The sequence below is a fragment of the Astatotilapia calliptera genome, chromosome 5 (genome assembly GCF_964374335.1).
Source record: "Astatotilapia calliptera chromosome 5, fAstCal68.1, whole genome shotgun sequence".
Taxonomy (NCBI): Eukaryota; Metazoa; Chordata; class Actinopteri; order Cichliformes; family Cichlidae; genus Astatotilapia; species Astatotilapia calliptera.
The window spans coordinates 11,317,026-11,343,480 of NC_137426.1; the positions used below are offsets into that span (position 1 = coordinate 11,317,026).

Genomic DNA, 26,455 nt, shown 5'->3' on the forward strand with positions numbered 1-26,455 from the left:
TCTCTGCGTGAGTAGCTAATTTACGTTGAGTAGGCTAACCACGTTATTACATTAATGCATGTAAGGTGAACTAGCAAACATCATCATAGCTACATGCGGCTGTCCTCTTGTTTGATGGCAGATGCTCCCTTCACCCTGGCTAAAAAGGCTAAAATGACCAAAGAAAAAGTGGAAAACAGTTAAACATGAGAGGTTTAGGACAAAGTTTGTTTTTTTTCCATTGTTTAAGCACTGCTTCCAGCCAAGAGTGATACCATATATGCCCCATAGCTGCAGAAAAGGCTAACATTGTTATATTTTTACAAAAAACAGCTGAACATGAGAGGTTTATGGACCAATTTTGTGTTCTCCATTCTTTAAGCACCGGTTTGAGCACCGGCACCGTTTCAAAAGTACCGATTTGGCACCGGTATCGGATAAAACCTAAACGATACCCATCCCTACTAGTTAGTTTTACTCTTATTATTCTTTCTGGGTCACAAAATAAACGTTTAACATATTTTCAGGCGAGAATGTAGCTGTGTAAACCTCAAATATCTGCTCAGTTTATCAAGACACCACATATTTTCAAACAAACATTTTCAAACATGATATATAAGTCACTTAGATAACTTAAAAGTCTTATTGTTATACCTTAGACACTTAAAGCTGTAAGCTAATGATAGTGCAGATGAATGCTGGTGCAATAAGCTGTATGTTTTACGTCCAATGGATGCATGGTCTGATTAGTCGACTAATCGCAAAAATAATCGGTGACTAGTCGACTATCAAAATAATCGTTTGTGGCAGCCCTAGTGGTCACCAGCAGTTTTAGCTTATGACCCCTTAAAACGAAGTAATTTTTGTTTTTGCACTGTGTTGGAATATTTATCCTGTACTTTACCAACATTTTGCTGCTATAGTTTGCATGCAAGACACAGACTTATCTCGAACAGTGTGGTCTTTTCCATCAAACCTTTTCCATCGAACCAGTATGTTCTACGTATACTTGTTGTAAAAAGTAGTCATTTGTGTTACTGTTACCTTCCTATCAGCTCAATGGGTATTCTCCTCTGAATTCTGGGATCAACATTAAAGAATCTGGCATAACTTTCACTCAGAGAATTGATGCACACTGGATATTTTCACTTTTTATGACCATTATCCGTAAAACCTAAAGATGGCTGTATAGAAAAATTCCAGCAGATCAGCAGTTTCATAAACACTCCGATCAGCCTGTGTGGCACCAACAACCATGCCTCAGTCAGACTCACTTACATCACCTTTCTTCACCATTGTGATGCTCAGTTTGAACTCCAGCAGGTCTTCGTTACCATGTCCTTATGCCTGGTTCCATACATTTGTACCATGTGACTGGCTGATTACATGTTTGCGTTAATGAGCAGTTGAATGGTGTGCCTAACAAATTGGCTGCTGAGTGTAAGTATCTCAGTTTTGACCAGTGAACAAAAGCATCATAGTCACAGTTTCTTTCATGTGTCTCACAAATACAAGGTTGCAAAGTTGGGGATACACTGTTATTCACAAAAAAACAAAAACACTGCTTCATTTTCCTTTTAATTTCATTTTTTTCCATTTTTATATCACAGAAATCAGATGAATTGAGTTCCACCTCCGTACTGATCTTTTGTGCCTGATAAAATGTCTGAGTACATGGGAATGACTTTACAGTTTACTTTTTCAGTTACATCTCCTCATCCTGAGGAGCATGGATGAGGTCACATGACTAATGAGTATATGATTGCTCACTCACGTGTTTGATATGCAAGACTGATGAACAGAGCAGCTGTTTATGTTGGCAGAGGAGAACTCCCTCAGGAAAAACTTTCATCTCAGCTTTAGTTCAAGGGAGGAAAGTTTTCCAGCTCCAGGTTCAGTCAGATGACAACTGCCGGCATCTAGAAAACTGACCACACATTTGTGATTCTTTGTTTTATTGCTTTTATTCATTCAAATTAATTTTAGTCCCCATATAATTATCTAATATTTTCAGGTTTTTTACCATTAAAGAAGCTGAGGTTTTATGCTCCTCACAGTTTAGGTTTTTTTCTGTTTCAATCATCCTTTCGATGTCTGTGACTGAAGTAAATGATCCTAAACCTCAGGCTTGTAGAGGAAAATATTATGAATTGGTTGGCTTTTCAGCTCTGTTAATTGCAGCTTTCAGTAAATATGTATTACATATAGCTAAAAGACATGTAATGGAAGGTTAACTACATTTTTTTCTTATTCTGTAAAAGTCATCATGGCTCCACTTTTTCCCTGAAGCCCAAGCTGTTAATTTGATAACATGAATATACTCCTAAATGTCCTGGACAGGCAGGCTGTGTAAATGATCAGGGGATCCAGTGCAATATAATCTAACTTATTTGGGTGTGTGAGGGTACTAGGTTTAGGCAGACTTCACTCAGACAGGAATGGTAACTTAAAGTTTATTTTTTCCGTGCATCATAACATTGTGCTAAACTGTAAAATATACTCACCAACTTCATATAATTTAAGCATGTTGGCCAGCCAAGAGCAAATGAAAGGATATAATCTTCAAATATATCTTAAATTTGTGGGGGAAAAAATTAAAAATCTAAAGTAAATTGTTGAGTGTTTTGGACCTCTAGTGAGAGCTTTTCAAAGCAACGTTAGGGTAGAACGAGCCTTTCATGTACACAGTGGTAATACATTATATTACAATTTGCACAGCTTGAAAGCTGATGCACAGTAAAAGAGTTTAAATTATCTAAAAGTCTTGTGTGTTTCTGTCTGGGAAAGAAGAAGATTCAGTTAAAAGAAAACACAGAAGTACAAATTTACAGTAAGAAAAATAAGATATTTTCATGCAGCAGTATTAAAGTCAGAAATGTTTGGCCATAATCTCCATAAGTTCTTTAGCATACTCTGCTCCTACCTGGGATTAAATAAACACATGTTAAGACACATACTATATAAAGCAGGATAAGAAGAAATAGAAGTTAACCCAGATACAGATGCAGTCATAACTTTGTAATGAGTTGTGAATTCATTGTGAATTCTTTTAACCACAAAGTGAAGTGAAACAGTTGCTGTGCAGGATATACCATAACAAAAGCTCAATATCACATATGATGCATTCATCTTGATGATGCTGAATTGTAAATCATAACACATGCAATAGCAAGACTCCCACTTAATTTTTGCATCAAACATAAATCAGACTTAACTACAATTGAGGAGGTCACTGCCCTGTCCATTCACGTAAGCAAGATAAAGATAAAATGTTGAGGAACAGGCATGTCATTACATCTCATCTCGATCTGTTTGAGGAATTGGCTCCAGCAGCACTTGGTTTAACACAATCATCTTAGGGGATGTGTCACGTGTGAGCTTTCCATGTCAGGGTTTTTATGAAAACAGGCAGTGGAAGAATTGCTGCTGAGAAATGAAACGTGAAGGTGCTGAGGTTGTTAAAAATAATGCGCTGTGCTTGCAGTCGCACTTCATAGAATTCTTTCCATTTCTTTATTAGGATTTTCATTTTACTGTGAATTCCTTCCCTTTTACACAGTGATCCACAGCGGCGACCCTCTAGAGGGACCAGCCAAAAGTAGAAGATGATTTTCTGAGAGTGGACAGATGGGTTCTGTCACTTTCACACCAGTTTAAGGCCAAGTGACAGAGCAGGACAGCTTACCAGATACCAAACCATGTGTTTGGTCTAAAGTTGTAGAAAATGTTCAAATAGCATCTTACCATACAACAGTAACCATGTTTGAATGTGTGTCAGATTTTGACATCAGACTAACGCGTTTTCTAGTAATTTTTTAGGTTTATTCGTATTATATTATTTGTATGATATTAGTAACAGAAAAAAATGATGAAAGGAGATTTTGACTTCTTTTGGCAGATTAAAGTCCACTGTCTCTCAGTTTTTTATTTTGTTTATGTGTGTTCACTTGGTTTTCTGGGGTTTTAAGACCACACTTGATGCAGATCTTACACATGAAAAGGCCATTGGTGAGATTTTTTGTGGATCGATGTAGTTGTTTTCCAATCTTACAGCCACCAAGGTGGAGTCCCCGCTGCGGTTTGGGTCACAGATGGCTTCATCAGGAATACTCCTTGAAGACATAGCATGAGAATATAGATTCATGTTTATTCCCTATAGCTGAAACAAACTTTTTTCCATTATGTGTTAACTGGCAGATAATGGAGTACTGATCTGTGCCCAAGTATATTTTTGCATATATGCTCCCTCTGGGAAACATGTCGTTTTAATGTACAATTCACTGATATGCAGAAGATACACGGTTACAGAGTTCATTAATCACCAAAACTATTAATACACAGACATTAATATTTAGTTAATATAATGAGTATATAAGACCAACACTACTAATTACTTTTCACTTCATGTTGCATTTACTGGAAATCGTCTTTTGTTTTCTTTGTGTAGTTAAACATGTTCCAAAAGAAGAAAATACTCACTTAGCATTTTCTAAGAAGAAATTTAACATATACATTTCTAGTCCGTTTTCAAGGTTTTAAACTTTTGTGCATATTTATTCATTTTTAGGGTTTTTTTGTGTATTTATTGCACCACATATGTTAGAATGGTTAGCAATATTTCCTTCAAGTCTGATTGTAATTTCCCACCTGCAGTGTTAGCCTTCTTGCCAATAAAGACAGACCAAAGTGCAGTGTTTAAATTGGTCATTTCAAATAAAACACACTGCCACGACCTGGACTATGTGCACGGCGCAAGAAACCTGTGAGTGCATAATGAGGTGATTCAGTGCGACTCCTAGGTGGAACTATGAATCAACTTGTTTTGTTTCTTGTCGTCAAGACAACTCTCCATCCAGTGAACTTTCAGTATAATATTGTTTGGCAGTCTGTGTTGAATGAGTCAGTCATCTGGTCCGACTCATGTCTGTCATAGGAGCTTTGTTGTTGGTCTTAAATGACTTTGTGGTTCTGTGTTTAATCACCTGTTTTTTCCTGACTCCTTTTCTTACTTAAATTCGTTTTTTGAGATCATCAATCACTATCTTATTTTTTTCTGTAACTAAATAAATCAGTAATCATTTCTGGTCATCATATTAAAGTCGGAGCAAATCATGCAAATCATTATTACACCATCAGTCTTAATTTTAATTATTAGTTACGCCATTGTACCAATCAAGTCAATAGTAATAATTTTTCTCTACTGTCTTGGAAGTTTGTGCAAAGCATTTGATTTGGGGAAAAAACCCATAAACAAATAACATGTAAAAATTAGCAAAGTGATATTACATTTTTGAAATTCTTCTTATTTTATAACTGATCCGTAATGGACTGGAGAGTTTCAAATATAGAGAGCTGTTAAGAGGTGTCTTCTATAAGCCTCATTTATGCTCCCATTTTAAAATTAGCTAGTGCAGACATATAACAGTACAATTCTGCCTGTAACAGTACGCCCAGTGCCAAAAAATGTTCTCAACATAAACAAATTACGAGTAAGATAGTCTCATGTGTGTCAAGGAAGTAACTGTTTAAAAAGTTTGCATATTAGAACATTCAGAATTAATGCATGTGTATTTATGAATAGTGCTTTCTTACCTGATCATGTTATTGTCGAGTCTGAGGAAGTGTAAGTTGGTCATTTCGTTGATGCCAGATGGCACAACAACCAGCTGGTTGTGGTCCAAACACAGTTCTACCAGGGAGTGGTAGGCCCCAAAGAACGACTCGGGTTCAGTCCCTTCTCCATCCAGTTTGTTGTAGGAGAGGTAGAGGTACTCTAAACCAGGTTGCATGTGGGCAAAAACGTAACCTGTGGAGGTATTTAAAGAAAATAATTTACCTTGTACAATAATTTAACTCTACCTGTACAAGTCTTAATAAGTGTTAACTGCAGCTCACCTTAAACTACACAGCAAATCATTAAGTCATTCTAAAGTAGTCTGTTAACTTTGATCATATTATTTATTTATTTAGTTATGTATATATTTATTGTTTTGTTTGTTTATGGGTAATAAACGATGGGTAATAAAAAGATCAAAATAAATACATTTTGACCGCTTCCAGTACCCATACATCAGAAAGAGCATAACAAAACCCAAACCTCTGATGTTGCTTGTGCATTGCTTTCTCAGTGTTGGAGAAACTGACCTAAGTAAGCTAGCACTTACCACTTATGTATTATAGAAGTTAATTTTCTAAAAAACTTAGATCAATCATCAGCCTAATCCATTTAAAGTTATTATTGTTTAAAAAATAAAACATTGAATAGGAAGGTTTTGTGTCAGTCCGCTAACTTTAAGAAGGTAACATTTATTAGCCAGATAATCCTTTAACCAGTCACACCTACCAGGTATCCTCTCAATATTGTTTCCCAAGAGCACCAAGTGAACTAGAGATCTTGGTAGATATGAAGGAACCATGTAAAGCTTATTATATGAAAGGTCAATGGACTCCAAATTTCTGCAGAGAAGGTAACAGTATGAAAACAATTACTAACAGTAAGAGACCATGAAAATTACAGCTAAAGTAACACTACTGTGGGGGTAAAAGCCTCTCTTTCTGTCAGACCTGTGGTTGATCCATGCCAGTGGAGCAATCCTGGTCTCCTCCAGTTTGTTGTGTCTTAAAGAAACTATGTTCAGATTGCTGGTCTGATTGAAAACGGTCTCTGAGATTTCTTCAATAAGGTTGTTCTCCAAATAGAGTTCCTAAAAGATGGAAAAACATAAAACAAAATATTTGGCAACATGAGCGTCATAATAGAAACTATTTATGAGGAAGTGGGATCCAATGTTGCCGTGAGTTCCTAATTTCACATGCAATTAGTGTAAATATGTTTCCTGGATGGTTTTTGTTCAGAGATCTTGGCAGATGGGTTTGTTGTTCTTCCTGACTTTGTTTAAGGCTGTAAATGCATAATTCATGCCAAAGCTGTGTTTGTGTTTTTTCAGCCTAATTAGTAAAATGAGAAGGCAGGCAGGAGTGTGACCACCACGCATAACCTTTAATTATAATCATTAACTCTTCACTATTCAAAAGCCAAAGTCTCTCACAAAACTTGGAACCCTGAATATTTAGCAGAGAAACATGTTAATGATAGACTGTACTCTGGTTCTGGATGAACAACAATCAGAGGGTTTGGATTTGCAGAGAGAGTAAGTAAAACCTTTCCAGTGTCATAAAATGAAGTAGGTTTACAGCAGCATTGTGCCGCTGGTGTTCTGCATTGTTTGTGGTTAGCCAAAGGCCATAATTGCTCGGGTGAAATGGTTTCCCACAGGTAGAAGCAGAAATTAAACATCAGACCCAAAAAGAAAATTTTGCTACTTCAGCAAAAAGTAAATTCAGCTACTCTGACAATGTGAAAGAAAAATTGATCAACTATGTAATAGGTTGGTTTATTGAAAGCTGTGTATATTTATTTTCTTTGCCAGCTGCAGTTCAAAAAGGCTTATGAGCTGATTAAAGCTTCCATATTCTAGTTTAACAGTGTGCACAGATTATAGAATTACATGTGAACATTAAGGTCTATCACCTCACAAATTCTATGAAAAAACGTATCAATATATTAAAGATTGGATGGGTGATTGAATATTTTTGGCAATATTGTGTATAAGTTGAGAGGCATCACATATAATTCACCTCTCTGCAGTTTGCATTTCCAGTTTTCTTCTGTCTCCAAATATCATTCACATAGGTTAGAGTTTCAATATAGCTGCGAGCATTTGGCTGCCAAGTTTGTTTTTATAGATCCCAATGTTTGGAACTTATGTAAGCCTATTTTATCTCAAATATGAGGCCCGGGGGTCTTTTAAATAAGTCAAAAAATGTGGCCAAGGATGTATCCCAGTGTGAGGAATGAGAGATAGTCAGAGAGTCAAGGAAACAGATATTGTTTCATACCAGCAATGACTTGGGAAGGCCTTGTGGTACAGTACGGAAATGGTTTCTCCCCAGTCTGAGGTAGGAAAGCTGGATTAGGGGAGCGAAGGCCAGAGGATCTACATTCCCCTCACTCAGCAGATTTCCTTCCAGCTCCAGAATAACCAGGCTGCTCAAATCTTAAAGATAAAAAAAAAGATAAACTTGTGATGAATAGTGTGTTTAGAAGTGAATAACCATACATAGGATCTAACTTTCTTTTGGTCTGTGAGCTGTGCAATCCATGAAGTAACCAATTTATATTTTGAATTTTAAAACAATGAACGGTTGTTTGTAACCAGACGCAATATAGGAGACAGACATGGGAATATTGAATGGGAATCTATGGAAGAATCCTGCCGCAGCAAAGATTCTACTAGAAATATAACTCTCAAGTCTCATAAAACTTTATTTTAGGGCAAACTTTTGTGTTTTTCATCAGATTTGACTAATTCCATACATGCAGCTTTATGCTTATTTGATGAATAAAATTAATGTAAATTAAGATCATATTTATATTTATAGCTGCCCAAATAAGTGCTCAGGGATGCCTGTTGATTCTGGAAGTCCTACAGGCCATGTAATTGATGAGGTCAAACTATAAGGCGATTTCATATCAATTCCATTCAGTTTTATTTAGATAGTGCCAAATCAATGTCTGTGGTACTTTGACTTCTTGGACAGAGAAACACCAGCTGGATGTCATTAAAGGATGTGATAGCAGTACCCTGGAAGCTGTTTTCATCTATCCCTCTCAATCTGTTTTCATTGATCTTCAGCTCCTGCAGGGTTGGGGGAAGGTCAGATGGCACAACGTCTAAAAGGTTTCCATCCAAATACAGACGTGTTAGCTTCTTCAGACCCTGAAACACACACACGCAGGTATAAGTACTGGAAAGTAAAAATAGGCTGCCACCAAGTTATTATCCTTGTTGTTATTATTATTATTATTATAGAAATACATGTTTGTTTTCCTTCTCTGAATTTGTAGTTAATTTTTTTTTTCATTTAATGTTGTTTCCACATTTGTCACATTTATTAATAAAATGCAACATGTTTAGATGATTACTTTTTTCACATTTGGATATTTTCCATTGGTCTGTTTGGTTTTTTTCCCTGCTGCTTCTCCTCGTCTAAATGTCAGGCGCAGTAGTCTAAGCAGATACGCAGACCTCCTTCTTCCTTTCCACCTCTTTGGTATTTACATATTTTACAGATGTTTTTAGGTTTAGTAGGACATTCACTTTCCTTCTCATAAAAAAAAAAATTGCTAAAAATCTTACCAAGTCTTAAAGATTTTGTTATTATGTTACACCTTTCTTTCTCCGTGGAGTTGATGATATTACACTGAAGATGGCCATATGTCTTTGCACACCCACCTTTAAACTTTATTACTTGAACCATTGTTATATTTCTGGCAGATGATTTTTTTTAAAAAGCTTGGGCTTCAGTCGTTTTCAGTTTTATTATGACTTACTTTGAAGGCTTTAGCGTCAATGCCAGCAGAAGTAAGTTTGTTTTTCTTCAGGTTGATCCACTCCAGGTTAGGGATTCCATTAAAGGCATCTGCTGGGATGCGGCTGATGCTGTTGCCTGCAGGTCAGAGCAAGTTCAGTTAATATTGACAACAGGATTTCTCCAATTGTAGTTTGTTTCTGTGTGCTTTCTTAATTGGAGTCTTAGTTTCTAAATCCCTTCCCCAGGCTGGTAAGTGATACTAATTTGGCAAACTAAAAGTTTTTTCCAGCTTCTCACTTGTAGGTGGCAGTTGTAATGCCTTTCTCTTGTTAAACTTCAGATTTTTAGCAGCTTTAGATGATCGATGTTAATAATGCAAGTCTGCTTTTTCCAAACCTTGCAGTGCATTAGTTGTTTGTTTGGTAAAAGATGCTGCTGTTTTGACTGTAAAAAGATTGTACGCGATTGTTGTCCAGCAGTGTTCATGTCACAAGGCTAAGACAACATATACACGATGACAACTTTATGCTTTAAGTCTGGGTTGGGCCGACACTGACTATGATAAAGTAAGCAAAGGGAAGCACACTGGGTAACTGAATCAAAATACAGTAACATGTTACAATGAAAATATTATGAACATTCAAAAAAGTTCACCTTAAAAAAGTTCATGAATATTTAAATTAGCCTACAGGTTGCTCGTTGTCCAATATGCAAGGTCACTGATTAAACACTGCATTCAACTGCAACAGTACAAATCCTCTGCAATCATTAGCCTAATGCGAGTATTATCAGTTTTATATTTCTCTTACTGTTAAAAAAAAAAAAAAAAGGCTAAGAAGCTTCATCTGAGTTGTGGGTTGACATAATATTGAAGCTTCCTTTTTAAGTGTTTCACTTGTATTTGTATAACTCTACTGATAATATACATCCTTCTGAAATCCTCAGATTGTTTTGAGGGTTTGTTTTCTTTAATGACTCTGTGTCTCCGGTGTTGACTTACCCTCCAGACTGAGGGATTTCAGCTCAGGAATGGCCAGAGGAGGGAAGTGTGTGAGTTTGGCATCCTCACATGTGGCAGTAACGTCAGAGATGTCACAGCCTGGAGGAAGGCCTCCTCTGTTTACAACTATGATCTCCCTATCCTCCCCTTCTTCCGTCTCTTTGATTTCTACCTGTTCCTCCTCTGTAGCAACTGGAGGTCTTGGAATCGGAGCAGGAAGGAGGTCTGGTTCCTCAGGTTCTTCAGGCTCTTTTGGAAGCATTTGAAACACATCTCCTCTCAGCCACACCTCCTCCTCCTGCTCCTCCTTTTCTTCCTCGCGCCTCTCGTTCTCTTCCTCGTACCTCTCGTTCTCTTCCTCGCGCCTCTCGATCTCTTCCTCGCGCCTCTCGATCTCTTCCTCGCGCCTCTCGATCTCTTCCTCGCGCCTCTCGATCTCTTCCTCGGGCCTCTCGATCTCTTCCTCGTGCCTCTCGTTCTCTTCCTCGCGCCTCTCGTTCTCTTCCTCGCGCCTCTCGTTCTCTTCCTCGTGCCTCTCGATCTCTTCCTCGTACCTCTCGATCTCTTCCTCGTACCTCTCGTTCTCTTTCTCGTGCCTCTCGATCTCTTCCTCGCGCCTCTCGATCTCTTCCTCGCGCCTCTCGATCTCTTCCTCGTGCCTCTCGATCTCTTCCTCGTACCTCTCGTTCTCTTCCTCGTGCCGCTCTTTCTCCTTTTCAACTAAATCCAAAAGTTCTTCCCTCAGCATCTCCTCCTGCTTTTTCCTTTCCTCCTCTAGCTTCCTTTCCCTCTCTCTTGCTTCTCTCTCTGCTTCCTCCTTCTGTCTCCTATCTTCCTCTTCCTCCTGCCTTCTCTTTTGCTCCTCATCTACCTGCCTGCTCCACTCCTCCAGTTCCTTTTCTTCCTGCAGCCTCAGTGCCTCCTCCTCCTGCTTTCTCATCTCCTCAGCTATCTTTCTCTGTTTCTCCTCCTGCTCTTTCCTTTGCTTCCTTCTCTTTCTTCTCGCTTCCTCCTTCTTCTTCACGCGTTCTTCCTCCTCACGATGCTGCTCTGCCTCCCTCCAGAGGATTTTCTGGATCTCCTCTTGGGTCAGTGGAGTCACGACATCACTGGGGTCATTGGGAACTGGGGAGTCACCAGAAATGTCAAGGCTGAGGTCAGGTTCTGGGGGGGGGGGGGTTATGGTGGTGAGGGACACCCCATCAAGGGGTAGGAGGAAAAGGGACAGGAAGGAAAAGAGGAGTGAAGGAAAAAAAAAGTTGGAGATACAGACAGAGAGAAAGATGAAGAAGTAGAGCGGAAAAATAAAGAAACTGCAATAAAAGAGAGGAAACAGGATGGAGATTGAGGTTGGTGGGGACAGACAGGCATGGTGATAGGTGGACAGACAGACAGCAGATGGACAAACAGACGGCTGTGTGTTAGTGCTGTGAACAAACAGCCATCTACATTCTTTCAGACCAGCTTGTTAAAGCTACAGAGCAGACTGCTGCTGTAGACCAGTCTGGACCAAATCCCACTAAGACCACTAAGACATATGATCACAGTCAGATAAAGTCAGTTGTTGTGGTGTTTGCTGCTACTGGTGCATTCTGGTCCTAAATCTGAATATGAATTATAGACTTGTTTTCATAAACATACATCCATATGAGAATGTTTGTGTGTCTCATGTTTTTGTTAAGTCATGAAAATGAGAGAAGTTACAAGACAGTTTCATTTTGTAAAAGGCTAATCAAATTTGGCCTAAGAATTGGTTGGTTATATTTAACAATGGATCAGTTCCTCATCAAAATATCTGTACCACCTGATGTTGGCCTTGTTGACAGTGTTTGTGGCTGTTATTTATCTTTTGAGTCCAATTTTGTATTCAATTTCAAACATTTGTGGGGAATCAAATTAGCTCAGACTGCCTAAATACTTCTGATTAGGCATCTCCTAAGTTTATAGTTGGTTAGTTGGTTTCTGTAAATTTTCTGTTCAAATTTATAAAATGTCTTGTAGAAGCAGAAGCAATGGATACATTTTATAAAACATACAGTTTGTCATCTTATAAGAATCAAAAACATCATGCAGCAAAATACTGTTCCTGATTTAGACCAACTTTAGCTCACTTGTCCAACACTTGTGCTGTTTTATAGTCAAAAAGTTTGTGTTAACAAGATCATTTAGTAAATATAAAATCAAAGAGACAAACTTACATCTGAGGTTTTTCAGTGAGTTTGGGAATAACTATAATTGGACTTTTGTTCTGGCTATAAAACAGCTTCCTTCCCAGTAAACTTTATACATACAACAGAAGGTGCACGTGTACAGGTAGAGGAACACACCTTTTCTATGACCTTCAAGTCATAGAAAAGAGGTTTTCTTCTGCTGTATTTCTGTACATATGCACTCAATGTGGCATGCAAAAATATGAGCAACGAAAAAATAGTGTAAGTTCAGCTATTTTTCCCCATAATTCTTAGAAGGTTTTAAAGACAAGTTTCCCATTTACAACAAAGGATGCACATGCATGCAGAGGTAGAAAATTATTTGCCCCAACATTAGCAACTCAAAAAATTACAGTGTAAAAATATATTTACATTTAACAATTATGTTCTCATTGCCAAAGGTTTTTACTACAGGCCTGCTGGCTGAGTCTTTCCCACAAATATTTTTTTACAATTTGTTTTCTGCCTCCAGCATCTCCACAGATCTCCCAGTAATATGACTCAGCATCTCATCTTTAAACCTCATATTAGTCCCACATTCATTCGTCTTTGTTCTGATGATCTGAATTGACAGTAAAGCAAAATTAATCCCAGACATGTTGAACAACAGATGTTATGTCCCAATATACAAACATGCTAAAACTCTCACAACATGAATGTCCACGCATCCAAAATGTGCATACCACATTTTTAAAGCCATGATGAAACAGGAAGCAACATGCTGAGGCCTCAGAGATGGAAATTATTCAGCACCAAGGAAATGTTTCGATTCCGTTCAGAACTGATGTAATGAACAATTTACACGAGTTTCATTTTAACAAAGGAGACGTCTACTGACTCATAAGATAGTAGCAGATAGAACATCTTGAAATGTGGATTATTGATTGATTGAGTTACTCTAGTAGGTCCCCTTTAGGTTTTGAGGGGACTTTGGTGTTAATATCTGTTGCCTCTGAATGTTGTACCATGGCTGTGTCACATGTTGTGTTTCTACCTGGCTCCATGCAGACAGGGCAGCACTCGCCCGCAGGGGTGAAGGGGAAATGACAGTGTATTTCGGGACAGGTGCTCTCATCACAAACCACCCGCCCTCCGGTACACAGACAAGTCACACAGGGCTTTGGGGACCAGACGGCTTGGTCAAACATGGTCAGACCCTGGTACACACACTGGCCCTGCTTACCTGAAACAACACAGAGACAGTAATGTCAGGAGTAATTAATTGAAATCAAACTATGAAATGTTTATATTATCTAGAAGCATTAGTACATTTAACATTAGCAAATAATGTCTGAAAAACATTAAGACCTGGCAGTGTACCCATAAGGACACACACTATGGGCAAGAACATGACTGCTACTGTAGTATATTGGCGTTTGACATCTGCAGTGAGCACACACAGTCATAAAACACTATGAAACATCTGCAGCCTCACCATCGTGGGTACATGGTAAGATTTCTGGTTTTCTGCACAACAACTGTGCAAATGCTGAAAGTATAATTAGCATTGAAACAACTGGACATAATTACAAAGCCTGCAAGCAGTCACTCAACACAATCAAACAAGCAGTGGGTGACACTTTGTTACATAGTGGTAAATGAGAAGAAGAACCAAATGTGGTTTCTTTTCATTCAGATACCAAACATTTTCACTGTGAATCATGTCTTAATAACAGAAACACTTTGGATCATGGAGTGCTGCTTAGAGATTACACTATTTTACTTCATATTGAAAGAGTTTCCCAGCCTCTGCCCTGTTGTAGTTTTGTTTGCTAAATAAGAGAACCGTTCTAGTAAAAAGTGCCACCAGAAAATTCAAGGAAGTTACTCATGAAAATCTAAAATGACTTGCCCTTCAAGATTATATTCCTGTGTTTGTCTAAACCCCTACTTGATCTTTCACATTAGCCAAGTGGGACAGGTGGTGAGGCCAAACAGTGGCCTTTATAATGTGCTGTTTACTGGCACACTGTAGCACAATTCAGGGAGTTTCCACTGTATGTTCTTCTTTAGATGCCTCGGGACATTACAGGAAAACTTGTTACCTGTGGAGAAACTACTGGATCACAGCTGTAAATCCAGGTGTCATCAGCAGTGGGGAGCCTCTGTGTGAAAATTAAGTCAGTTTGGAAGAGAAGTGTATGTTTTCTGCAAATTTGACATTGAGATTTAGAGACTTAAAAGTGCAAAACAAGACTTCCAGGAGCACTGCTGCACAAGAAGTTGACTTTAAAGCAAACATCAGCCATTTTTGGTGGGGTGATTCAAGGAACTTTTTGACCGCATTAGTTTTACAGGATGGTGGCCCCATATTGTTTGGGGAGTGAATGGGGCATCTGTCTGACTTGCAGTAACCTGTAGAGGTGCAAAAATCTAATCAGCACCTTATGTTGTGACTGTTTTCTGGCTCTGGTGCTAGAAGCTGACATCCCCATTCCTAATCTCATCAACAAACCTCTGATTGACCAATTTAGTTTTCAAACAAAGGAACTTATTTTCACTGAACACAGAACCACAACAAATTGAGTCACTGAACAGTCACTGAGCAGTGATTTAAGATTTAGAGCCAGACACAACTTTATCCTGGACCCTTTTCATGCTCCTCAGCAGCAGCAGGCCTGCTGCAATAATTGCTGTGTGTGTCTAGTCGAATCTAAAGCCTGTACTTTACCATAAAAAACAGACAAAGCATTTCTACTCCTCCCTTTGAATTAACTTCACCTTTCAACATGAGACCGAGGACAAGACAAGGCTATGCCTGGCAGTGAGTCAGTATAAAAGACTGTAAACCACTATGATACAGCAGGAAGAGCCTCTTTTTTTTTTTGTCTGTTAGCTCTGTCTGTCATCTATCCTTTCTAATGGTATGCTCTTTGTTACGTCTATAGGAACACAGGTAGTTAAGAGGCTCAGGTTATTTCTCTTAAATACGGTCTGCCTAATATCTTTGTCCTTTTAACAGTGAGCAGTGAGACTGTCACCCTGTCATCTCAGTTCGAGCACACATACTTTAGAGCTTTTCTCTTTAAAACTTTGTCTCTGTGTCACTGTTCTCTACATTGCTCAGTAAATTGCAGGTTTTTGATTAAATAGCATGGTTAGCTTGGTAAGCACTGTGATATGGCACTATCCTATACCATTCAGAGCATATTATTTGTTGTTTTTATCACCAGTAGCACAATTAGTGGACAACAGTTAAAAACAATACAAGTTTTTATAATATTATAATATATGACACATAAATATAACAGAAACACTTCTTTGGTCTTGGAGTCACCTGGTTGTAATATCTGACTAAGCATTTTCCTGCACACCTCCTCAGTGAGGTGTTTTCGGCATGTCCAACTGGGAAGAGGCCGCAGGGCAGTCCAGGACATGCTGGGAAGAGGGAGCTTGCTGCATTTCGGCATAAGGCCCCATTACACCCACTGCTGTCATCCTTGCAAAAGGCGGTGCAATCCAAAAGTGATGTTACATCCACTGACATGAGCCACGCTTTAGTGTTGTTTCAGCTTGGCCAGGTTGAAGGCACGAGTGTATGATGGTGTCATTTTTACTTTTACTTGGTATATCAGTGCAGAAGCTCAGAGATTTCCTGATTATACTGAGGGAGATGGTGCAGCAGTTTGAAAAGATGAGTTTCTTGAAAAAGCTTTGAAAAACTCCATGATCACTTTGTTTCTTGCTTCTACAACTTCGATTGTTATGCGGACACTGGTGCTGAGGTTTTATCTGAGTTTTACGAGAGTCCTACTGTTCAGAAGAATGCTGCGAGAAGTCTGGTGCACCCTAAGCCCTCATGATGGTTGGATTTCCTTTGCTATAGCCCTTATAATTTGCTGGGCCAGATAGACAAAAATCCATAACGACTGCTGCAATTTACAGAGATTCAGCCTAATCTCTGTAAACAGTTAGTTATACTCTGTTTTTAGTCAGTGTTCTGTTGACCAGTCATGTATAAGAACGCTTTGGTGGAACTGAGGTACACTGCAAACTTTAAAACGTTTGCTGCTACACACAGACGATAAATGATCAGACCAGCCGATGTCTTCTCAGATTACTGTTAACCTTAGCCTAATTTTGAAAAGGTCGCCGGCGACCTGGTGAATGTAAATAGATTAAGATAAAGTAAATGCTCCCTGTGTAAAATATAAAAAATGCATAACTCAAAGTCCTTCTTTCCAGTTTTTCTGCCCTTGACCACTTAATACAGTCACATGACTTGGAATTATACTTTGAACACTTGTGAATTATAAATGGGGCCTCAATCTGAGTAAATCTGTTGAAAAAGCAAGGTAAGGAAGCAAAGTAAGGGGACCTTGAAAATATAAATACATCCAAAATTAACACTTACACTAAAATGCTGTGACTTCTGGTCAGAGGTCTTTCATTTCCCCAGTCTTCAGTGGAAAGTCCACTGGTTTGATGAGCCGCTTCTTGCTACTGTAAACTGCAGTCTGACTGTTGCTGTTACATTACAGTCACTTAAACAGAGACTTGTTCTTACACCCAAAACAACAGCAAAAAAAAGAATTGGAAAAATCCTTGTAGCTTCCAACAAAAGCTTGCTGCCGCTACCTTCCCTTCTAATTACATAATGCTGACTTTAGTGTGTTAAACTGAAGGTTTTCCACATGGCTTTGAGGTTATTCTTTGGAGCCTTTGTCCCCATCTCTGTGTGCGATGTTTCAGGGCTACTTCTCTGACGAGCTCTTTTCCCACAGATGTTTTTCCCTTCTGTTCATTTTGGAATGTGATGATTTGTCATTAAATTGCGGTGCTGTAAAAGCCGGCAGCTTCGTTATGAGAACAGGATGGAGCTTCTGAGCTGAACTGTTGTTTGACTGGACTCATACATGCAGCTTCTCTAAATCTGGATGTTTTTTTACTGTATCACTTAAGATTTTATTACCTATTATTTATTTGTGAATCTTTTGGGATATGTTAAAAAAATAACTTCCTTCTTCTGTGTTAATAAGTCCACTTTGGTTCTAATTGCTGCATCTAATCTATCTCCTACTGGAAATGTGAATAATTTTAAAGGTTTTTTTTTTATCACTGTACACTGTGTTGTGATATTTGTTAGTAAAGTTGATTAGTCCATCCACACCCTATGTGTGAATCGACTAATCTATGTAACAGTAACCCTACGTTACTGTTATATTATTGGTCACATAAACATGGATTAGCAGAGTTGTCTCACTGACCTGGGATGACGTTGTAGGTGGCGTGCTGTTCTTGGATGTTCTTATAGGGTTGTAGGAGAAGAGCATTTCCTTCTACAGGCACCACTGGGATGCTGGGACCAGGAACCAGTCTGATCTTCAGAGGTCTAGTTCTAGCCCGGCCAAAACCTGCAACCACTGGTCATATTAATGTGCATCTTTCTAGGAACATGGGGATGTTTTTGGTTGTTTTGACACTGTCATTTAACCTAAACTTGTTTCCCAGTGAGTTTATTACTTGAGACTGACTGAAAGCTAAATGTTCCCTTCTGTGTTTGTGAGGGATTTTTTTGTAAATAGGTTTTTGCATCAGCAAACAGCAGTTTTCACACAAGAACCTTAGACCTTGCCCTTCACTGGTTTTTGGGATAATATGACTGTAGCACATAGCAGGAAACAGCCCAACTTCAGAAACATTATCACTACATGAAATGCTCTGTGTGCCTGATTAGTGGAAACAAGACACATGATGTCCATTTCCTAGAAGTGGATGCACCATGAGTCCGGCACTGACGTGTTAAAGATAGTTTAATGCCCAAACACACTACATGTGACATTTTATCTTTCTCACCAGCACCCCTGCCAAGAAATTTCTAGAAAGATCCAGGGCTCAAGTACATGATTCAGAGCATGAAGACCAAACTCCACTCCTGTCAACTCTACTATCACTTCAGAACCTTTGAGATCACCCATTACATTTTCAGCACAACAGCTCTAATTGTAACTGTTGCTATAACTGTTGCTAAAACCACCTTATCTATTCTCGGTGCCTTTTCGCTTTTAATGAAACTAGGCTTTCTCTACCTCCCTCAAATCTTTTTGATACGGTAAAAAAAAAATCTCTGTACTGGTCAATTAAGCATTAAACTGAAAAAAAAAAATTACCCTGAATGGAAAAAAAGTCTCACCTTGTCCATCCTTCCTCCTCCTCCTCACTCTAAGAATCTCACCATTCTGGTTTCGTGGTCGGTTTCTGGCCTCAGCATCAGGGATGGTCAAGGCCACCAGCAGCCACAGACTGGCCACCACCAGCCACCACCTCATCCCTATAGAGCAGCACAGACTAGGTTCAGGAGGAGGTTGCTACACAGTACTTTTCCCCTTTTAATAAGATCTAACTATCAATAAACATGCTTTTTATCATGACAGCGTGAAAATAAACAGTGTTAAATAAGTAAATAAAAGGACATTTTTCCACACAAAGAAAGGTTGTTGTTTTTTTTTTACTAAAAAAAAACATCACAAATACAAACAGCTGCAAAGTTTTGCATACATGTTGTTATAAACTTAGTTTAATCCCAAAGAGAATGGATTTAATACTCAGTCCACCTAGTTAAAGGAATACACTGAAGACAAATAAATAATATAAAACTGTAAATTCTTCAGGGTTTAAGATGTCCAAGTTTTGAAAGCAACATGAGACCTTTGTTTCATATTCTTCTGCATCTCCCTCTACACCCATTTTCTTTTATCTTTCCACTTTTCAGCTACATATGAGTTAGAAAAATTATAAAAGGTCTAAAAAAACCCCTCCCTTTTTTTAAGATTTCTTTTTGGTTTTAGTATTTTTCCTATTTTAAATCATCTTTTTAATGCTTGATCATTTAAATTCTTACTTCCTGCAGCTGGTAAAGTAACTGAAGTAAAGCAGATAGATTCATGTTTACCTCTAACTTCAGAAAAATAGACAACACAAAAAGAGAGAGGATTTTACCTGCAGCAGTTCTCAGTAAAGAGCTGTCAGCACTGCTTCTGTCCCTCATATAGCTCTCGGCTGGGGTCCTAATGGCTGGTTCCATGTATGTGTGTAATGACTAGTCTATAAACAGCAGTCCTGTCATTATTAAAGCATAGAGATCTGAGGCTAAAACACACCTTCGCACACCTGATAGTTTGTTTTTCTGTCTGATTCCCCCTCTGAATGGAGCAGATTTAAGCAATTCTCTGTATCATATGAGCCTCTGATTTCTGTCCAGATAGACAACTTGTTTTCCGTACTCAGTCAATAAATGCCAGGGAACTATTTTATTTAGAACTGATTTGTCATTGCTCTGAGCTTTTTAATTTTAGATCTCGGCACGTTTCAGTTATGAGAAACCAGAAAATTCCTCATCTGGTGTAGTTACAATCAGACTTGTATGCATCATCTGTTTTTGGTACATTTCTGTGTCTGTTTTGTTTCAGTGTATTAATTTTACATGTTTTCAGCAGAAAGGTTTCCACATGTAGCGCCTCCATTTTGGTCAAAATAAACACCAGGTGAACTTTTCGTATATTCAACCAAAAGCCTGAATCATGTGTCAGGTCCTCATAATGTCCTTAAACCTTTAATTCAAAAGAAAACAGAAATTATCCACAAAAACTGTAATAAAGCTCTGGGCTCAGATCACTTCTGAGCCTGATTATTACAGTTTTTAGACCAGTCCACATGGCTGATATTAGATTTAATTAAAAAAGAAAAAAGGTTTGCTGCAATCCATCTCCAATTTGAGGACTAATAACACTGACCAAAACATTTACCATATGTGGCTCACATTCAAAGTACTGTTAAAATCAGCTGGAAACAGTTTCCTCTGTTTGTATTTTAAGGACAAATAAAATGCACTTTAAAAAAATGCTACATAAACACTACAAATCTGTATGGAGCAAACTGTGGTACAAGTGAAACCGGTTCATACACGCAGACCTTTGTGTTCCCATTTGACTTAATGTTTTTGTTTAAGATGACAAGTTATAGTTACTAGGGGTGCAACGATATTCGTATCGATATTGAACCGTTCGATACAGTGCTTTCGGTTCGGTACGCATATGTATCGAACAATACAACATTTGTAATTTATTTTATCAATTTTCCTTCTGACGATGCTGTCTGTGTTGAGCGCTCAGTGAATCTGTGTTCGACTACTCCGCCTAGGCTGCACTGTCGAGCGCAGATCCACTGAGCACTCAACACAGACAGCATAGTCAGAAGGAAGAGCGCAGGGCAAGCTAGCGAGACAGAAGTTAAGCTCTGCTTGCAACAAGCAAATTGAACCTCATTCAGATCTGGCGTTTGGAATTATTTTGGTTTTCATGTGACGTATGACCCTGAAGGTAAGCGAGTCATGGACTAAAGTAAAACAGTATGTTGGATGTGCCATGCAATGCTCAATTACATTGGTGTGAACTAGTGTGTTAGTGCAGTTAGCTCGTTAACGTGTTGGCCGTCTAGCCCCATGCACGGGGCGATCGGCGGTAGCTCGTTAACGGAGATTTGCCGTGTTGTGGCGTTAAGGTCATTTCAACGAGATTAACCTGAAAGCACTAGTGGGAACACAACGAATATGACTGCACATTTACGCCGACATCATCCTAGTGCAAAGACAAAAACAACAAGCATGCTACTAACTTTAGCCGAGTCATTTAGACAGCTGTTAGCACATGATTCTCCTTATGCTGCTGAGAATATAGCCCAGAAGAAGCGGATAGTATAGCTTTTATTTTGGAAAGAGCCATTTCTCTGTAATAAACTCTCTTTTCCAAAGATGAGTGATTCCTCAATCAGATACAGGGCTTGCAATATCGCTAGCCCGACGTCCCGGAGCTAGCGATTTTTTCAGTCTGGCTACCAAAATCTATCTCTGCCCTGCCCGTCGGCCTATCGTAGGAAGGAAAAATATATGTCAATGCTTTTGCATTCTTTCAGAAATATAGCTGGGTAATTATGTCATTGGCATCGGTGAGCCACTGTCAATATGTGACATATTGAAGTCGCGTTTGAATTTGCGCTTGTTTTTTTGCTTTCACTTTGCAATCGTGCGAACTGTGTATAGAGAGCGACAGCACTGATCTGTGAGTGATGATAATTTGTGCACCAATTCCTCTGACATCGTCTTATCAATCGTTAGCTTACTATGCAAACATGACAAGTGAAATCTCCCGCAGCTTAAACATGTGAGAGGTTGGTCGCGCAGAGAATCGCTGAGCTTATGTGAGTGAGCGTGTAAAAGCATTTCAGTTCTGCTGAGCCAAATAAGACAGGTCAGGGTGAAGAAGTGACAGCCAAAGAAAAGCTTACCACAAAACGGAGAAGTTATGACAAATCAGACTATAAGGCAAAAAGAAAGTGCAGCTTTATGGTTTCATGGACAAAAGAATTTCTTTGGCTGCGATATGATGAGCTAAATAACCAGGGCTGCACATAAGTGGTCCGCAGGTGCGCATTCGCTGTCAAAATAAAAAACACGCACAAGGGTTAGGGTTAAATTTAAAAACTGTACTTTTGAGTTAAAATATATATTTATAATTTTAATAAATGACAAATTAAAAATGCATGAACATTTTTTTGTATCGAAAAAATATCGAACCGTGACACCAAAGTATCGAACCGAACCGAACCGTGAATTTTGTGTATTGTTGCACCCCTAATAGTTACCCGTCTGAACTTTGGTGAGCAGTTTTATTTCCAATTACCAGTTACCAGAAGGGTCAGTGTGCATCACTGCCACCCTCTGGGCTGGAGTAATGTTAAAGCTGATTGGCTGTGGTGATATTTGTCAGATTTATCTGCATATGAGAGACATTATGTATTTCTTTAACAGTTATGAGAGACACCCAAGAGTTTATACTTTAGAAGGAAAGTGGAGTTTCAGATATTTGTCATTTATGGTGAGGTGTGGTGTGTTGCATCTATGCCACGTTTTGCAAACATATGTACAATTTGGACATTTTAATTAAAAGGAATCATGAAGGCTATTATTGCACTCATGGCTACTTATATTCAAGTGCTTGTTTGCACAAATAATTGTCAGTCACAAGGCAGAACGTCAGTCATATAGGCCTGCTGACGTTCAAACTGAGGATCAGAATGAGGGGAAAAGGTGATTTAAGTGACTTTGAATGTGGCATAATTGCTGGTGTCAGATAGGATGGTCACATTATCTCCAAAAATGCTGATCTAATTAAATTTTCCTGCATAATCATCTCTAAGAGCAGAAAATCAAGGGTGAAATTCACACAGGCTTGCCAAGATAGGACAAAAAAGAAAATTTGTAGCAGAAATCTGAGTTACGATTTCTGCTACAACATTCAGGTGGACGTTAAAATTTGGCGTTAACAGCCTGATAGCATGGATCCATCTTGCCTCATATCAACGGTTCAGGCTGGTGGAGGTGCTGTAAGGGTGTGGGGGATAAACAGCTTATATGCGATGTTAAGGGATGGACATGTTGACCACAGATAACCCAGGTTCTGATGGCTGCTCCAGCAGGATAATACACCATCAAAGCTCAAATAATCTCCAACAGGTTTCTTGAACATGACAGTGAGAGTATGTGTTATGTCTTATGATGGAACATAATTGGTGGGAAAGTTAAAGCTTCAAAACATGCCTTTAAATCTTAGTTCATTTGTTATTTTTGCGATATTAGATAATGAATTTTAACCACTGTTAAAAACTACATCTCCCATGAAGTTTCACTGAAAATCACACATGTGTCACAGTTAGAGGCTATTCTGATCCCCTACATACGCCCTCCCTCTTTTAATCATTCACATTTCCTTTAGGATGGAGTAAAACTTTAGTCTGCAGCTCCACGGACTGGAGGTCTGATCACATTCAGTTCCGAGACCCTCCCACCTCACATCAGCCCTCACCAATAGGAAACCAGGATTCAATGGGAAACAAAGAGCGAGAGAGACCAATGTGAGCTGAGACAGGAGAAAGAAAACAGGAGGGAGGGGAAAGAGATGGAAAATGTTCAGCAGTTCAGTTTCTGGATGAGCAGGCTCAGATGGAGAGACTTCCAATATGAGCAGCAGAGGATAAAAATAACCAGGAGTCTGTGTGTTTATGGATTAATGGAAGCCAGGCGGTGTTTAAAGCTTGAGCTTTGGTCCACTGCTCTTTGCTTTCCGAAAACATTCCACTGGATTTGGAGAAATCACCCAAACTAACTGAAGTTGAATTGTATTGACTTTTTATTACAAATATTTTATGCAAACTACTTTCTGCTTATTGTACCGGCAACTTCCTTAAGACAGCTCTAAACATTGGTGTCACATCTCAGTAACATGATCTGCAAAACCCCACTTATAGCCAACAAATGTATGTTTATTCAAACTAAGATTATTAGTCTGAAATAACCGATGCTTGTTTGACATCCAAAACCTGACTTGCCACCACTTATAGCTCATTGAAAACAAACATATTTGTGTTTTTATGTTGACCAGTTACAGGGTTTTTTTTCCTGCAGAGACTAATTTTTATGACTTCCAAAGATCCAAAGGAAAATCTCCCTGTCATCCTTCCCGTTTTTTGTTTGTTTTTTGTTTGTTTTTTCAAACCAATTTAATTGTTTGGGGTTTCGTTGACTCAAACATTAGAGACATTTGTTTATGAAATGGTCATAAATAGCTTACTCTCATGCTTAGTCAGCCAACCAAAAGCCCATTCTAAGCCTCATATTTAATATAAAATGTCAGCAAAGCTTGAAAAATCCTTATTTTAGTTTCTCATGTCTCCCATTGCCTCCTGGAAATATTGAGTCTCTATAAAATATGTATATATCATAAATATCTGACACAAAAGCAGCAGATGCTCACCGAGCTTCTGACATTTAAATGCACCGACAAGGATGAAGCAAAGTATTTATTTACGGAGCTCTTGCAGTCTTTTGCAACCAGAGGAGTCACCCCCTGGTGGACATGAGAAATAATGCAGATTTAAGGCATTTTAAACTTTGATGTCATCTTTTACACAGTAGTACAAACTATCATCTGCGGCTCTGACAGTGCCTGCACATGTTGGTTTGTCCAGTTCATTTCCTTCGAGTGGACGCGGCAGTAATGGCTGTGTTTGTTGCGATGTAATCTCACATCGTTTTGACTAATCACAATCACCAGCCTCTAAGTGTTGTATTTAGTGTGACGAATTTTGTTCCAGGAAATCTTCTGCAAAGTTGGCATCACCCAATGGAAAACACATTAAACCAGAGAGAAATGCATATCTGTAGCAGCACAGTGGGAGCAAGCAAACGGGGCCTTGACAGACCAAACTAACCTCAAACAACAAGGAGAAAAACTGACTAGCAAAGACTTCACGCCCACAACTTCAGACGATGAGCAGCATGATCTGTTTATTCCAACCAGCATAACACGGGAGTCGTTCATTCCTTCCTGTGTTACTAAGAGACACAAGCGTAAACCAGGTTTTCCTCTGTGATCCACATGGATATCAAGCCCATGTCGTGGAAGCTGTTTTGCTCAGTAATTAAGTGATTTACAGAGAATTTCTTGCATTACTTTGATAATTAGTGAGTTATTATTGTAACCAGTGTTTATGCTCAACCTGAAAAAAGTTAATTTATCACGCTACAAATCTCCAAGTGTTCTCCAGCAATGAAACAACTGTTTACAAACCCAAGTACAACAGACGGACAGACAGACAGGCAGAGACTTAGAGAGGGGAGGAGCTGAGGACAGACAGACATTAGCGCTACATTACCAGCAGTTCGAAGGCGGCTGCAGGACTTTAGGCCAATTTCTTCCAGCCTCTTTCCTCCTCCTCTGGTTCAGCAGGAACTCCAGGAGAGGTGTGTGTGTGTCGCTGTGTGATGACACTTAAAGTTTGCATGTGTCTCCAGGCGCAGAGATGTAGAGTAGAGCAGAGCAGGGTAATAAGTCTGCAAAGGAAAGCCAGGATTTGTACAGCAGCTGGAACAAAAAGTGAGCGAGTGAGAGAGAGAGTAACAAACAGACAGAGAGAGAGGGAGAGAGAGTGAGACAGGTCTGTCTTCCTGTATGTGTGAGGATGCTGCCAACATGCTGCAGGATATTGGAGCAAAACGATCGGCGGTGATGTCTCAGAAAAAGCAGGACTATCAGAGTATGAAGCACGAAGCCTGTTTTGCCTCTAAAGTCTAATAATGAGTTGAAAAGGTTAAGTTTGGATGGAGGTCCGATAAGAGTGTGTCACTTCAGTGTCAAATAGAAGGCTCAGTGTGGAAAAATCCTCAGAGCCGCCTGAAGAAAGGAGGAACTTGACCTGCTCTTTCAGGTCTGGAATGATGCAATTAACATTTATTATTTTAAACACAGACAGACGCCACATTTTTGTTTTACACTATCAACACACTCATTAAAAAAGAAAACATTTGCTTCCCTGACTGACTCGATTTGGCCGCTGTAGCTGTAGATTATTGAATCTGTTTGAATCTGTTTGCAGGCTGAACTCAAGTGTCTCCCTTAACTACTTTCATGCTTTCTATAATCAGAAGACTTTTCCTCTGTTAACACCAGCATGGTAGAATAACGGGCTGATATCAACACGATTAAAGACAACAGCTGTTTGTGTGATCATCTGCACTGACAAATAAAAGGAAGGAGCTCAGAGAGAGCTGCATTTCCACCCTTTTGTTATCCAGATGTCAGCTCTTCAGCATCAACATCTGTAATACGCGTACAGTAGGCAAAAGCATTACAAGAACAAGACCCTGCAGGTTCCTCGTGTCCCATTACAGCTGATTCTGTCCCGACGTGTCTGCACACTTTCAGCCAAACTGACTTCATATGTCAGCGAAATGCATTTATTTAACTCCTTACACCGTGAAACCCTACTAGGAGTAACCCTTAAAGCTCTTTTCCGAAACAAGCAGTTTCTGTCATATTTCAGACTTGCTTATCGAATA

The 26,455-nt window shown here is 39.0% G+C and overlaps 2 protein-coding genes across 7 annotated transcripts in view; one reads left to right on the plus strand and one right to left on the minus strand.

The window, feature by feature from the left end:
* The window catches only part of cenpp (centromere protein P), a 118,619-nt gene that overhangs the window by 86,464 nt on the left and 5,700 nt on the right, over positions 1-26,455 (plus strand). The window lies entirely within an intron of this gene.
* ecm2 (extracellular matrix protein 2, female organ and adipocyte specific) lies at positions 2,419-25,503 on the minus strand. Of its 5 annotated transcripts, none has more exons than XM_026167217.2 (12): positions 25,273-25,503; positions 18,698-18,835; positions 17,772-17,918; positions 13,559-13,747; positions 10,355-11,518; positions 9,374-9,489; positions 8,624-8,759; positions 7,879-8,036; positions 6,544-6,683; positions 6,323-6,435; positions 5,572-5,785; positions 2,419-4,091 (listed from the first exon to the last, which is right to left on the minus strand). In XM_026167217.2, the coding sequence occupies exons 2-12, from the start codon at positions 18,831-18,833 to the stop codon at positions 3,923-3,925; spliced, it is 2,682 nt and encodes an 893-aa protein (XP_026023002.2). In that variant the 5' UTR covers positions 18,834-18,835; positions 25,273-25,503; the 3' UTR covers positions 2,419-3,922. The 5 variants fall into 5 exon arrangements, with proteins under 5 accessions (XP_026023002.2, XP_026023004.2, XP_026023006.2 ...); XM_026167219.2 differs by having other exon boundaries at positions 10,355-11,479; positions 25,273-25,452; XM_026167221.2 differs by lacking the exon at positions 13,559-13,747 and having other exon boundaries at positions 10,355-11,479; positions 25,273-25,456.